The sequence below is a fragment of the Corvus cornix genome, chromosome 9 (genome assembly GCF_000738735.6).
Source record: "Corvus cornix cornix isolate S_Up_H32 chromosome 9, ASM73873v5, whole genome shotgun sequence".
NCBI classification, from domain to species: domain Eukaryota; kingdom Metazoa; phylum Chordata; class Aves; order Passeriformes; family Corvidae; genus Corvus; species Corvus cornix.
In genome coordinates, this window is record NC_046339.1 from 12,537,294 (window position 1) to 12,553,288 (window position 15,995).

At 40.9% G+C, this 15,995-nt stretch overlaps 1 protein-coding gene across 2 annotated transcripts; it reads right to left on the reverse strand.

The window, feature by feature from the left end:
• Positions 1-1,157: 1,157 nt before the first annotated feature.
• On the reverse strand, positions 1,158-15,934 carry PPP1R2 (protein phosphatase 1 regulatory inhibitor subunit 2). 2 transcript variants are annotated; one of them, XR_005602635.1, is made up of 8 exons: positions 15,735-15,923; positions 11,068-11,175; positions 10,566-10,643; positions 10,161-10,264; positions 8,816-8,995; positions 7,390-7,597; positions 5,869-5,919; positions 1,158-4,559 (listed from the first exon to the last, which is right to left on the reverse strand). XR_005602635.1 is itself a non-coding variant. In XM_039556856.1 (7 exons), the coding sequence occupies exons 1-6, from the start codon at positions 15,878-15,880 to the stop codon at positions 5,915-5,917; spliced, it is 621 nt and encodes a 206-aa protein (XP_039412790.1). In that variant the 5' UTR covers positions 15,881-15,934; the 3' UTR covers positions 1,158-4,559; positions 5,869-5,914. The 2 variants fall into 2 exon arrangements, 1 of the variants encoding a protein (XP_039412790.1); XM_039556856.1 differs by lacking the exon at positions 7,390-7,597 and having other exon boundaries at positions 15,735-15,934.
• Positions 15,935-15,995: the final 61 nt, after the last annotated feature.

The following is a 15,995-nucleotide window of genomic DNA, read 5'->3' on the forward strand; positions in this document are numbered from 1 at the left end:
GACAGACAAAGGAGCACCAGCCATCCCCACTCCTCCTCAAAAGCAGCGACAGAGAAGTAAAAGTTGCTATCCAAGTTAAACTTGTCAAAGATGAAGCAGTCACAACCTCACAGGCTCCATCCTGCAGTCACAAGGACGCCGTGCTGGGAAGCTGACACAAGAAGATGATGTTCACTCTTGGCTTCTCCAGGAGCTTGAGGAGCTGCCATACCTGCTTCCAGCAAGCCCACGTATCCCCTGCAGCTTTCACACCTCACCCCAGCATATGCACTAAGTTTCACTTCTTTTTTTCTCTCTTTCCTTTTTCCATATTCTTCCCATTCTCTCTCCTCCACTTCCTTTCAGTATTACTAGAAGAAACAGTCAATAGAGAAGGATGGAGGGGAACATAAGACTTCATTCCAAGAAGCTGAATGCCTGTTGTACCCTTACTGTCCCTCCCTCAGTTAAGGTGTCCTTTCACAGAAGCAGAGGGACACACTTTTTGGTTCAGTCAGTTGTGGTTTAGGGTGTCAGGTTTTTTTCTTTTTCTAAGACTGGTGAAATGTCAGAACCAAACTACAAGTTACACAGATGTAACAACTGTATATTTTTGTGAGCTGTCCCTCACCAAAACTAGCCAAACTACTACTATTTTCATTAGGGATTCAAGTCACACCTACTCAGGACAAGCAGCATGTTAAGAAATATTTGTAACACTAACACTGCAATTATGTTGTGAAATCCCTTTTCAACTAAAGTATGCAATTGAAAAGAGCCCAGCTCTGTTTTGAAGAACAGTTTTACTTCCTAAGGAGTAGTCGGTGTTACTCATTTTCCATTACTCCATGCTAGCAAGTGATGACTCAGTGTTGACCATGAAGAGACAGACCAGCTGTGCTTAAATCCTACAACACACAAAGAAAAATACCTTGAAAAATGCAACTTTTTCTGTGGTGCTGCTATCTTAAGTTCATGACTCAGGTTACCAGATCTACCCTCAGTCTAGGCAAGCCAGCAAATCTGTGTGAACAAACCGATTTACATCAAAGTTACACTAAATAGGAGTCATGAGGAAATTGCAATACTGGTTTAAGAATTTATCTATGAACACACCTGCAAATTTTAGCTGTCAGTTTCTTCTGAAGAACTCCAAGAAGCCAAACATTACATTAGTATTAGTGCCATAAGGCAGTAAAGAAAACAATGGTTTTATTTATGTTGTGACACTTAATACTGGTTTCAAACAGAATAATTACATTTGTGAGATGGCATCATAATACCACGAAAAAGCATGTTACAGAAACAAAGAGTTCTGGTAAGATGTCCAAGTTTCACATGAGAGAGTGAGCTGTGGAAAAAGTATCTGCAGTTTCTATGAATTATGTACAAGCTGGTGGGAAAGAAACTAGACAGAAAAAAAAAAATCTATACACATGAATTAAGGCTCTTATTTGCAAGTGATCTTCCTATTGGAAGCATACTGAAAATGCTTTCTCTAAACAGGATGCAGCTTGAGGACTTAAACCTGTGCAAGAAGCTTCACAATTAATGGTGCTGTGGAGCTCACTGTCCACATAAGTAAGAGCTGTGTTTGTTTCCTCTTTATACCACTCTGTATTGTACAAATGAGTCTTTACCATATGCACCTAAAGATAAGGATGTGCATGCAAGCTAAGTCCCCATCAAACGTAAAAAGAGAAAAAGCATTTGTTCTTGTTTCCATTCAGCAGGGAATTCTAACTGATATTTCTCAAGCAGAGGGAAATCAGACATCCCTTTGTAAAAAAAGCTATATGGAGTTTCTGGAGCCACGGCAAAGTAAAACTTGCCAGATGTAGCTTTTAAAATGCATCAAGGTATAAGCAGAGAAAAGCAAGTAAACCAGCCTTTCAATTAGAAGCAGTGTCAGGGACACTGGGTTCCACTCCTGCTGAGGAAGATGAAGAAGCACCGTGAACAGAATTTTTGCGAGCACTGAGAAGAATGAAGAGAACAAAGCGTTTAATAAAACCCCAAACTAAATCAAGTTTCAAAATGGCATCAAACTTGGAAATTAGGTGCTTGGTGGCAAAGAAAAAGAGACATCTCCCAGACAGCTCAAAATCACCTGAGTGATGAAGGGACCTGCTATACATTATGCTGTTCATTCAAAACCATCTTCATGCATTTGTGTACTGTACCTCCCTCAAAGCTACATACTCATTTCATTTAGGATTTTGGAAGCCATTACAGGAAAGGTCTTTATTGGAAGTTAGCAAAGTTTGTTGGTTAGACCTTGTAAGGTACAAAGAAACCCTGCTGAGCACCAAAATGGCCTTGGACACAAGAAAGTAGGGGGTCAAGGAGGGCAGGACATTAGCTCAGGTAAGAGCTGCTGCTGCTGGATTCTACCTTAACTGCAGCTATGAAGTACCCATGTGTACTTAGCACAAAGTACAAGTGATAAGTTCCACAGCCTCACAGAACACATCGGTGCTACCTGCACACATTGGTCAACACATCCATGCTCAGTCTGAAAGTGACATGGCTGTGCTGAGCGCTGCTGTGCTCTTGGCAGGACTTCAGTGCCCAGCTGCGGCAGGCCAGGCCAGCAGCTGCTTATTCTGAAATACAGATCAGTGCACACAGGCCAACACTCTGAACACTGCAAGCTGGTATATAAAGGGTACAAACCTAAAGTTTTGAAATCCTATTCTTGGGAGCCAAATTGAAAGCTTCAGTAAATGACTTGAGGAGTCAGAAGTATCTAAATGCTTACTCTTTGCCCTTGTTTACTCTATAGAAGTGACCACTTCTGATAGAAGAAGAAATAGCATTCTCCATTGTTGAAAAATTAGCATCACCACACTGGCCAGAATCAAGAGTTCAGGTCTTGTGAAAAGATGCTATTAATCTTGATTCAGGACCTTAGAAGATTAACTAACCCACAATTGACTACCCTGTTACCTACTAAGGAGAGGAGATAGTTGGGAATGGCGCACTACAAAACCCAGTTAGCACAACTCACAGGTAGCTTTGGCAATGCATCCAGTCTAATGAATCACTCCTGTAAAAATCTTTCAAAGGACAGCATCCTATCGCCTTATTCACTCTCAATTTTTCTGGGACTCCAGGAAAGCTCACACTTGAGAATGCATATAACTGTAAAATAACTTTCATTCCTTTATTCAAACTTCACATATACAGTGGAGAAAAAGACATTTTAAAATAGATCCATATAATTATATGGATTTTTGCAACATATCAAATTCAGATCAAAATTAAGATATACACTGTATTTCATAACCAAGCTAAAGCTTAAGTGTATTCTTCATTTGTATAATAAAACCCAGGAACTACTCTGAATACTGGAACATTCACCAGTCAAATTCCACCCACTGAGAAGTTTTTACAGCAATTTGGAGGTGAAAAATCCCTCTTTACGGCTATATAACCACACTGTAAACAAGTATTTGAATTAGGCAGTTTCCCTTCTAGCTTCCAAAAAGCCTTCATTTTACAAAAGCAGTTGCTGTGAGTTGCAATGGACACAGGAAGATTTAGACCAGTGGTTTTCAGTATGGAAGTTGCCAACCCCAAACGAGTAGATCAACAGCAGTTATCTTTAATAAAGAACAGCCAGATCCTAAGCTCAGCACATCTTCACAGTCCTGATGTGTATTTCCTCGTGGCTGGGTGTTTTTCCTCAGGTGCTAACAGCACAAACACTGTTCATGCAACTGGAAAGAACCAAACATTTGAAACAAGAGCCAGAAGAGTAACAGTGGATGTGATTTTTAAGAGAAAAGCTGGAGGAAACTTGCATGTTCTCACAATAAACCAGGGTGAGCTCCACAAAACAACCAGTCCCGATGGAAGAGGTTATGACAGTTAAATGCAAAGTTCAAGTTAGCTGTTTCCAGTGTAAAAACATTCCCTCCACCAAATGTTAGTACTGCTTTAGTCAGAAACTAACTACCAATTCCAAACACTGCTCTTAAGAAATAACACAGCTCTTGTTCTAAAGACTGGGAAAGTGCAGGTAAAAACATACTGAAATCTAGATTAACAGGTCAACACTTTACAAAAAAAAGTTGTAGGACTTGAATAATCCCTTTTTAAACTGCTTAACATATCTGATAAATAGCTTGCATGTCAATCTGATATATGCTGTACCATCTGGCTCTTGAATCCCAAAACTTTCCATATGAGACACCACATCTAGAACACTCTCAAATAAATAGTGAAAAACCAAAAGATAGTGTTTCAAAGCAAGAGTAACAGTACATCACGCAGGATAATCAGCGCTATACATACAGGGAATGCCATTCTGGTTGAACAGATTATGAAGCAGTATTCTCCATGAAATACTAGGCACAAGAATAAATCAATTAGACAGCTTTTTCTGCCTAATGGACAAGTCTAAAATTAACATTCTTGGCAATACAACATTGCAACTGATATGCTTCTTAAGAGCCTTAATTGCAAAAATCATGAAGCGATGTTTATATTTGTGTCTTTGACAAGCAGTTACAGTTCTGGACAGATTTCTTCTATGCTGTGTGCTCTACTTTCCAGCTGGTCACGAGTAACATGTGCTGCGTAAGAAAGATTACAAAAAATAGATAATTCTTCACACCCATTGAATATTTTCACAACACACACAAATATCCTCCTGAAATCATCTTTGCTTCTCCAAAGACAATGTTTGCCAACCCATCTTAGCAATGTATAAGCTTCTAGTTGGAGAGTGCAGAAACTTCTAAAATAGTTATTTCATCTTCATGCTCTAAACAGATGGCCAACACCACTGTTCAGCACACCCAGCACTGAGTGCTCACCACCCCTGGAACTGGGAGGATTTAACTCAGGCATTTAGAACTAACACATGAGGTTCCTGAAACACCAGCAAACATAGTATTTCCCAGGTCAAATTTCAGTTCCGTATGAGACACTTGAAATAAAAACCCCCAAGTTTATATGTGAAGGAGTACAGTCAGTTGTGTTTTCAGGAAGTTGTTAACTCATTGCTTTGAGCAAAAGCACAGCAATAAATCAGAGGAAACTTGTCTTTAGTGCTGATCAAAGAATACCTCATCAAAATGATGATATTCTTTTTAGAAGGCCAGTTAGGCTTGGGCATGAGTTAGACTTGGTAACATGCAGTTTAACAAGCAAACAGCACAGTTAACCAGCAGAACTGATTGCTGTGCGCTCCCAGCCTTCTCACTTAATTCATCTTTAGGGTGATGGTTGCCCTGGTTAAGAAAACACAACATATTCTGTATCTACCGAAGGCCAAAGGGCACACCCAGTCAGTGACAGCTCAGCTGCGGGGTGCCATCTGAGCAGGGTTAGCAGAGCAATGCAGCTAAATGAACCAGAAAGAGAGAACAAAAGTCTTACTGCTTGTCAACTGAACTGCTACAGACAACACCCTCTGGCTGATACTTTCGTGTAGCAGAAGATAGGTCTGAACTGAAATCATCATGCTTAAATTTACCTACATCAGGAATATTTCCTTCAGTGATTTAAAAGAGAATTTCTAAAGGGAAGGTTTTTATGGAGAGAAACAAAGGTCACTTCTGCTGGCAAAGTCTATTTATGTTATTCATGGAGTCATAAATAGCAAGTAGCCAGAGAAGCTGAAATGCTGAAGCAAGCAAATATAGAATTACAGAATGGTTTGAGCTGGAAGGCACCTTACAGGACATCCAGCTCCAACCCCCCTGCCATATGCAGTCTGTTACAACTTCTACTTTCTTTTCTACAAAAGAGCTTGGCTGCCGGAATCCATATGCATGGGTAAGGTATGGCTACTTGAGGCAAGAAAGGAATGATCCATCCATTTAAAACACTTCGTAGCCACAATGAAGGCAGGAGCAAAAATATAGAAAGAGTTCTCACCATCACTGACTGGACTGGCCATCTTCATTTCAATCAGCAGGAAATCTCAGTCTGTAACCAAGAAGTGCAACTTGTGTTAGTGGACCTAGTGGTATCAGACAGGAGCCTCCTTAAGCCTGCCCTGAGTCTTTAGCCCCTTCTTTGAAAGCAGAGTGTAGAGATTAGAAGAGTACTGTTAGTTTTACTCAAATACAAACGAGACAGAATTAGAGGGTAGAAAGGAACATCAGATAAGAGAAGCACAGAATCTTTAAGGGATCTTCACGGATAAAAAAATTCCAAGTGAGAAGAGATTCTCAAATTGCCTGAAAAACAACTCAGGAGCCAGTAGAACCCCAGAGTCACAACAGACCACTAGGAAATGCCTCTTATGTCACATCTTTACCTGCAACAATTGTCAGTACTGCAGTCATGTTATTCCATTGGAATAAAAAGACATTGCATAGCAGCTCTCACTCACATAGAGTGACTGGTGTAATAGCTGAGTGGCAGTCACATCACCTCATGATCTCCACAACTTCCCAAGAACTCAAGTCATGGAAGAATATAGAAAAATACAGCTACAATACAACATGCAGAAAACCCAGGAGATTTTCTTTGCAGTTAAAAGCATCAGGACTGTTAGTCAGCTTAACAGAGTGAAGGCAAAACAAGCCATTGCAAAAATCAACTGCATCACCCAGTACAAGAGTAAGGAAACCCTCCCTTTTCTGCTCTAGACAAAAGCACTTTAAAATACAATTTCAAGTCAAAGAGCTCTTTGAAAGCTATCCAGGTGAATAATCTTTCCATACACTGTTCTCAGGAACATGAATATTAATAGTATTTGATTACCTTGCACAAAGGAAACAGCCTAATTTTTAAATGCTCAAGTGCTTAATGTAACCAAAAGCACAGCATGACCAAAAAGTACAATGACAAAAAAACCCAAGCAACAAGTGTTAAAGCCATCTATTTGAGAAATGTTCTGTAGCTCTAATTAACACTTATGAATAAGAAGATTCTTCTGTACCCTCAGAATACAGATGAGAGAGCAATAAATAATATAATTTCAAAAAAGTTATTTCAGTAAAACTTTGACATTAACACAGCTATGTGCTGAACATTTCTCATCTCAGTGTAGGAATTTCTTAAAATGTGGGCAGTGGCAGAAGACTGGTTTATTAAGAGTTTTGTCCATATCCCATCATCCTTTGCCCAACCCTGTCACATAATCCATCTGAGGACATTCAATTCACCAGCTGCTACAAAAGTGAGACCAGTACTTAACCTCAGAAGAACTGATCAAGGACAGGGATTAAAGGCTGTGATAGCTGATATAGAGATTAGGAGATAGCAAAACATGAAGGTTTAAGCAGAATGATAGAAAAGTGAAGAATTGAGAACTACATCAGGTTAAAGGAAAGTATTTCTACATGCTATGGTGTGGAGGTGAACCAGTTAGTTAACGGGTTGCTACACTGGCAGACAGTTACATTTATGGAATCTATTAGCCATGAGCAGTCTAAAATTGATAATTACCAGTTGTGGCTCTGAAGCTGGTTATGAGGAAGGTGGAATGGACTTCAACAATAGAGATGGAAAAATGCTGCAAAGGTCTGCCTTCTTTCCACTGGCGAATGCAGCTGGGGAGCGGAGTTGCCTCTGTTTTACAGCAGAGTGCAGAGAGATGGCAGCTTCAGGCCATGCAGAAGGGTCATACGGTTGGCTACTGGAGCCCTCCTTTCCCCTGGAGAGTGAAGTTCTAGTAAATAGCCATTATAAGGCCTGTGTTAAGTTACTGGATAAAGTCAGTCCAGTAATGGGTCTCAGACACATACCAAATGACCCTTTCAGAATAATTGTGAAGGAATAAGTCCTCCTGTAATAAATAACAGGACGCAAAGGTGCAATCCACAGAACTTAAACACGCAACTTTGCAAATCACCGTTTTATTGCGTGGGATTTAAATGAATTTTAGAAGAGTTCCTAGTTCACATGGTTGTGAAAAGCAGATGTGAACCAAGTTAAACCCATGCAGCATCTTCCCAAGTCTGCAGACCATGCTAATATCTCATAGCCTTGCCAATCACAGATGAACAAGGCTTACAGACTTCACTGCCACCAGTCTCATGAACAACAGATGTGTGGTTTTTTAATGCCAAAAACTTACTCGAAGTGCTGTTACATAAAGAGGTGGGGAGTGAACTGTAATTATTCACCAGAATACCACCACAAAAGTCTAAGACTTTTCACCCAGAGAGGAGTTTAAAGATGAAGGAGAAGGTGTCAGCCTCTATAGTTTTAGGAGTTTCCTATGAAGGGACAGCCCTGAAACAGGTTCCAGCAACAGCTCCCACCTAAACATCCCAGACTTCCAGTAGCTGCACTAAAAGCAAAGTTGAGAGTCTTATCCCATACTATAGAAATGAACATTTCTGCTCAAGGACAAGTCTATATTGAAGGCCTAACAGCAGTTTTACATTACAGTGTTCTTCCTCAGGAAGATAGATATAGTCCTCTCAACGGGGAGGAAACACTGATGGTAATTTCCCATTGCTGGCTACATGATGGATTTGGAACAGAATGGGAAATGACCCACAACAAAAAGCCAGGCTCTCCCATGTGGCTGCTAAAGTGTTCAGTACAAGACTGCTCCTCCTTTAAAAACGGTGCTAGCAACTTCACTAGCCAAAGTCAGTTATGTTGGGAAAATGGTAAGAAGCAGGAGGTGTTTGTTTTTCTGTTATGTCACAACAAACAAAAGCCTACATGCTATTTATCAACACTGATAGGTTTTTTTCCACGCTACAAATCTACCTATCAAGACAGTGTGCAACATTGTTCGTTGAGTGTTACATACATACTGTACTCCTTCTAGTCATTCTCACACTTGAGTATATTCATTTCCCAACAGCTCAAAGGCCACCAGTACTTACAGGTGCTGTTTAATTAATCAGTAGCTCACCATGTTCAGTAGCTTCTGTACTCATTGTTTCTACCTCTGCGGCATCACGCATCTCTTCATCCTCATCGTCTTCCTCTTCTTCACCATGTAGTTCTTTTGCAATGAGCTGCCTTGCCAGTTTGATGTTTCTTCCTTCATTGTAGTGCATTTTTCTCTTCATTTCGAACTGTTTCTTTTTCTCTGTGGACAAATAAATGGAAGTACTTATTTCTTCCCTTAAAAAAAAAAACAACTCATATCTTTTTCACGGAGGAACTCACTGAATTAAAATTATTGTCTTCAAGCAGTGGAGTGTTCTTTTAAGATGAGTCTGACTTACAAAAAGGATAGTAATTGATGGACTGGAACCTCTGAAGCACTTTTAAAAGGACCTGTTTGAAACTAAGAGCAAGTCTGAACCACGAGAAGCATCTGGTAAAAGTACACAAAACTCCAAGGCTTCACAAGCCTTGTTTCTAACTAAACTCAAGGACAAATTGAGACATACTGCTGGGATAGAAGATGAACTTTTGCAGATGTGTGGCTTGACTCCTGGCTAGCCACCAAAGGTCAGTTATGAGAAATATATTTACCACATGTGTAGAAGAAAATATTTTCCACTTTCCCCATGGCCTGAAGCCAACTCTGCTCCATATATTAAACATTAGCATTTCCACCAGTAATGCATTATAATTAAAATAAACTTTGCTTACTGGCAGCCCCAACACTTCACTTTTTCCTTCCTTTAGTATAGAAAGGTTACACACCCAAAGTTGAGGCCAGGAAATTTGAGAAGCACCAGCTAGATAATACAGCCCTGAAACCTTAGAAGTACCGTTTGACTGTTCCCTCAAAACATTCAAGTCTGAGTTAACATGAAACAACATCTATGTTAAAGATGCTATTTGCTTTGGAATAACTGTAGACTTCCTACTGCATCCATCTACCAATTGCTTTGAGAACAACAGAAATATCATCTGTACATTTGCAAGCAATTAACAGCATTTTATTTGCAATGATACTCATTGAATTAAGTCTACCTGAAATATGTTCAGATTAAGAACTACTCCTTCATCCCCAAACCAGAACTTCTTATTTGAGGTGTCTTAGCAGGAATTCCCACACCTTAAGCTTGTATACAGGGAGGCAGCCAACAGCAGCAAATTCCTGTTTATATGTATATCCCAAACCAAACATTCCTGATTAGAAACAAGCAGCATATTTGTTCAAACACTATCTATCCCTATTTTAAAATCACAACATTTCTCTGATAGTACTTCTTTTTCCCAAATATTTCTTACTGAAAATCTGAAACTATTTGTAGGAAAAGAGCCTAAACAAAAGAAAGAAAACAACTTATGCCTACCCTGTTCTTCAGGTGTTAATTCTTCATCATCTTCCTCCTCCTCACTGCTTTCTTCTTGCCTTGCTATAATCTTGGGTCCTCTACCTTCAGCTGCAGCTGCCAGTCTACATAAATCATGCAATACAAAATGCTGAAACAGCAAGTTTTTCACTATTTAAAATACATATTTCAGAACACTCATACAAATAGCTTTGTTCATTATTTTTGCCGTATTTATATGCAGTAACAACCTGCAAGAGGTTTAAATTACCAGTAGCACTATCAAACCCTGAAATCGACTTAATTTGACAATACCAAAAATGCAGCTTCTAGAGAAACCAGCAACAACTTTCCATAAAGAAAGTCTACCCCAGGAAAGAGCAGATTACCTTAACATTTAGACAATTTTTTTATTACAATACTTACTTTTTACTCAACACATCTGCTCTTAAGGGCTCATATTCTGAATCACTCACTGCATCCTCATCATCTTCTCCTATCATGCTGGGAGGGCAAACAAAAAGCTTTTTTTAGTAATTTGCTCAAGTTTGTAGTTTGCTCAAGAAAACAGTCAAAACCTTACAACATTCAATTAATTACAACACTCAATTAAAAGACTCCTTTAATGCTTTAAAAGCTTTCCAAATCTACTTTAAATATGGATATAACAGCATTATATTCTAGTACTGAAAAAAATAAAATCAATACAAGTCAGACTTATTTATTCCATTCAAAGTCTGCTAGAACAACCCTGCTAAACTTTGTCCTTTACACTTTGTCCTTTTAGACTGTTCTCCTTATTTAGAAGCTTTGTAGATCTGAGTATGTTGCATACACCCAGTAATACTACATCACCCACAAAGTAAGTCTTGCTCTAAATCCACAATTCCACCTGGCAGAATGCAGGACAACACTTTAGCACGCATACCTGTGGTAAGGAGTACTTGGCTCATCAATTTTCATCAAGCCATAATCTTTGCCTGCAGGGTGGTACGTAGCTATGATGTTCATTTCATCCCACTTCTGGGATTTTTTACTGAAATAAGAGAAGAAAGTTAAATTTTCTTATATCCTAAAACAATTAGTTCTGCTTTACCAGAGAAGGATTTTTTAAAACATCATCTGATCTCTACTACATACTAAGCACAAAAAATATTCTTATGACACACAGACATGTTCAAAGTATGACTACTAAATACTGTTCTATACATACTTAAGTCATGACAAATTATCAGTGCAACTTAATTTCCCTAACAAGTCACAATAGCTAAATAAAACTCAGTGATCTATAAACATATTCATATAATTCAGAGACTCCTGTTCTTGTTCAATGACTATCTTGTAAATGGTTTGATTTTATAGCAGCTTGTAAAAAGAGAATTCTTCCCCTTACTACAACCCACAAGACTTCAACAGAACCCCATGCCTTTCAGTTCACCTCTGCTGAGGGAACTGGAATGATTATTAGCAAAACTGTTACATAAACAATAGCAACCAACAAATCCCCTCCTGCAGTGAAATAAGTAGCACAGAACAAGCTGGCTATTAATACTGCTTTTGTCATCCTAAATTGGAATCATAAGCTAACTGATTCACTGCTATAATTAAGCTGAGGTAGTTTCACATTTTATTCAGACAGGCACCAGTGATGCTACATTATTTAAAATTTTCTCAGTCAACCAGAAAATGTACCATTTTATGTAAATTTGAAGAAACTTAAGCTCACCCACACTGATTGCTCACTGACAAAATATATAAGCCACAAGGAAAGCAACTGTCTTGTGGCCAGAGGAAGAGCCATATCTCCACTGGTCTAAAAGCCACAAAAAAAAGTTTAATCAACACATACCATCATGTTACAGATTTTCTCTATAAAGGTTATTGCAACCTTCATATAAGGTAGTCTTTCCCTTAGATTAAGCCAATAAATTTAATTTTGGAATAATATAGTAATTCCACAATTTAGTATTACTTTACAAATTAATATATTCTTGTTGCAAAATATTAGTTAAGGAAGCAAACATTACAGGACTTCGTGGGTTTTGTGGGGGTTTTTGTCTGGTTTGGGGTGGTTGTTGTTTGGGTTTTTTCAGGGAGGGCAGGGCAGTTGGCTGGAAGACTTCCACTTAACTGCTTTTGTTTAAACACAGACCACTCCAGTAACAGTTCTGAAAGACACTCAATCTCAATAACACAAGTGCTCTTGAGCAGAATATTATCTGTAAAACAAACTTGATAAAGCAAAATTCCAAGCACAAACTACATTCTACGTTTACAGGATCACTACATAATACAATGTGGGGGGGAAAAAAAACAAAGAAAAAAAAAGTGGGGGTTGATGCTGAATCCTACATGCCACAGGCTTACACTCCAGAAATTAATACAAATTGAGTGATCTTAATCCCCTCAGCATACAGTAGCCAGTGCCAAGGTCTCATGTTCGAGGCTTCAGGTCCATTTAATCATTTTGTGCAAACACAAGGATTGCAGCATAAGCGGACAACACGTGAGTCAAATCGTGGCTCTGGCAGGGCGGGGAGTCATGAGCTTCGTGATGACAAAGCAAGAACTCCAGTCTAGGAACGCCACTCATTCAAAGCTGTCTGGTTAGGAGTCGAAAAATTCCCGGTTAAACACAGCCTAAAGTTCATCCATGATCAACACAAGATGCTCACTCGGTCGCACAGTGAGGATTTTACCAGCCAGAGCACTCGGACAATGGTACATAGATAGCGTACACGGCCCCTGTAAAGAGACAGAGCTCAGCTGACGAGGAAATACGACAGATGGGAGAAATTCCCATCACATGCTTTGTGTTCACTTGCCCAGAGCACATAAAGGTTTATAGCCCAGGCTCACAACTCCACCTAATAATAATACTGCCGGTCTTGGAACAATCCCTTTGGCATGCACTGTGCTGGAAATGAGACAGCCCACAGTAAGCAAGTCAGTGAGTCATAAATAAAAGACTGAACAGGTTTTTAGTGTCTTAGATTTTCACACTCGTTTTTTTAAACTCAGATTCCAACACTAAAAGCCTTGGCTGTGGAGCACCTCCCAAAGCATAACTTAAAGTCCACCTGAGGAAAAAAAAGTCATTAGTGGCAAAGAGACAAACATGTTATTTTACCCCTGCTTGGAAAAAGCCATCACAGGAGAATGACTAAGTGCTCTGAAAACTCACACCTCCCTCGCTTGTCTCCTGTTTTGCATGCTTAGGCATGTCTGCACAGCACAACACTAATGACATACCTTAGGATCGTCACAGGGAAATGCATCCTGACACCCCTTCAAACACAGAAACAGGAAATCTAATAATCTTCCTTAGGAAAATGAGATTTTAAAAATCTCAGAAATTATCATGTGTATTTTCTCACATTTCTAAAAATACACAGTAACTTCATTAGACACCACCCCTGTGTGGGCAGGCAAGAAATTTTAGCAACAGTAATAGCCAAGGAACACCTCTCACACCTCACTTGCTCCTAGCATAGCAGACTCACCTCTCCCACCACAGCTGCTTGTGCACACGCACACACTTCCATAATTCCTTTGTAAAATATCACATCCAGTCGCTCACAGGCTCTTACAGGGGTCTGAAGGCAAAAAATAGTGTACCCCAGGAATGCCAAGAACGCATCTGCCATTAAACCACCATCTCAGCTCTAGGATGCAGTTCCAGTGGCATCCAAATTTCTCAAGCTTCCCTCTTGCATCATATTTTCATTAAGGAAGTTTTCCAAACAATGTTACCACCACTAACAGCAGCACAGGGTCAGTAATGATGCAAGTATATGAGAGCTCTACTGAACATGGTGCTTTAAAAGAAGACAGCTGACACAGTAAGCTCTTTCATCTACAGGTATTTTTAAAGATATTCAGACCTGAATTTCAATATTAGAAAAAAGAAGAAGAATTACAAAAACAGATACCTTAATTTATTAACTAGTCTCTAATCTCAAAGGAAAATCACAACTGTACTACTTCCCATTCTTCAAAAAACAAAATTGTTTTGCTGAAATCAAAAATAACACTGTTATATTGATACACTGCCAACCAAAAATAATACCTGCACAGAAACCAGCTTTAAATACCCTGTACTGATCTTTCCAGGAAATCTTCTAATGCAGCCTGCCAGGTTTAGCCAATATCTTCTAACTTGCAAGGCAATTTCAGTATTAATCTGACTTTATTGGCTGACATTAGTAAACAGGAAATAGAAGCTGGACTCTAGCCCACTAACTGCTTCCCAGGAAATTACTGCATGCAATAACCAATATACCATACACTCATCAGTTCATACTCCAATTTCTACTCAGTTTTAAAGATGGTACAAAAGAAACTGCAGAAAATGAAACACAGGCAACCAACAGCCAGTTGTAAATTATGTCTGGTGTGGTACTAAACACATCAAGCTACACAATATTAAAACTAAAGAAAAAGAAAAGAAAAAATCACATTTGTGTAACATATTGCTACTTACAGTCACCTGCTTCAAAAACATAATCTCATTCATTCAGTTGAAAGTTTTCTCTCAAAAAAGGAGCAGCTAATACAAGCAACACTGCAACCCAAAACCTCTTCTTTCTTACCTTGCTGACTTTAGACTATATTCATGACTTAACTAGGCAACGATGAAAGGAATATTACCATAATAACAAAAAAAAAAACCCAACAGCATGACCATTTTATTTTATCATTATTTCTCTCCTTGCAATACTGAGTGAGGTGTCAAAAAAAGAAAACTGTCCAAAGCAAATTTGTGAACACACAGTTCAGGTCAGACCTTGCTCATCGTACCTTGATGAAGAATCGGAGCAACGGCAGGCAGCACATGCTAGGTGCATCAAGAAAAGTGTAGGATTCTTACCCATCAAGGACAGGCGCTGGCCAGCTAAAGACCACTCTTGCATATCTGGACTAACTCGGCATGTTACAATTAAACCCAGATTTTCACGTCATTCAAATCACAAACCACACATTCTCCTGTTTCTGCCTGGGCACATTCTCAAGTGTGAGATCTTTACGGATGGATCCTGCCCAGCGGAGAATATATCTTGATGATGTTTCAGCCCAGGATCGGTCCCCTCTCCAGGGACACGCTTCTGATTACAAGAAATGAGCTGCCTATGAGAAGGCTGAGAATAAATCAAGCGCATTTCCCACACTGTGAGCTATCCCCGTAGCATCTATAAAACCCTTTGTGAGCTGCCACACTTGGCAGGTGACAGCCACTCCTCGGCAGGAGCCACGGCAACAGCTCCCGCCGGCCTCGTGCGGGCAGCGCTCCCCGCCTCCGCCCAGGTGCACAGCCGGCATCCCTCTGCTCCCAGCGGTGCTCCAGCCTCGGCAGGAGCTCCCACTGCCTGACCCCCATGGCCGAGCGCAGCCGAGCTCCGGGCCCGCCGCCGCACGGGGGGCACGGCACGGACCCCCCGCCCGCGCAGCATCCCCCCGGGCACGGGGCACCGCAGCAGCCCCGGCTGGAGACGCCGCCCGGCTGATCCCGCTCCGCGGGCCCCTCGGAGGAGCGGGACGGCCGGAGGGAGGCCCCGCGGGGACCACCACCACCGCCCACCACCGCCGGGGCCTCACCCGTGCTCATCCTCGTCGCAGGCCTGGTTGGTCCGCCGCGCCCCAACGGGAGCCCCCGACGATGCCTTGCTGCCGCTCTTCTTCAAGATGCCCTTGATGGGCCCCCGCCCCGTCGCCGAGGCGTCCGGTACCGAGGGCGCCTCCATGGCCGCGCCGCCCGCCCGGTTCCGCCGCCGCCACCGCCCCGGCCGGGCCCGCCCCGCGCCGGCGCCGCCGCCTCAGCCCCGCGCGCCCGCGCCCCCTGGCGGCCGGCGGACCCAC

Excerpts from the sequence above, each read along its gene's own strand:
- PPP1R2 (XM_039556856.1), bottom strand. The coding sequence starts at position 15,880 with ATGGAGGCGCCCTCGGTACCGGACGCCTCGGCGACGGGGCGGGGGCCC. Across the intron at positions 10,644-11,067 it reads CCAAGTACTCCTTACCACAG|CATGATAGGAGAAGATGATG; the intron begins GTATGCGTGCTA and ends TTGCCCTCCCAG. Across the intron at positions 8,996-10,160 it reads ATTAACACCTGAAGAACAGG|AGAAAAAGAAACAGTTCGAA; the intron begins GTAGGCATAAGT and ends ATTTGTCCACAG.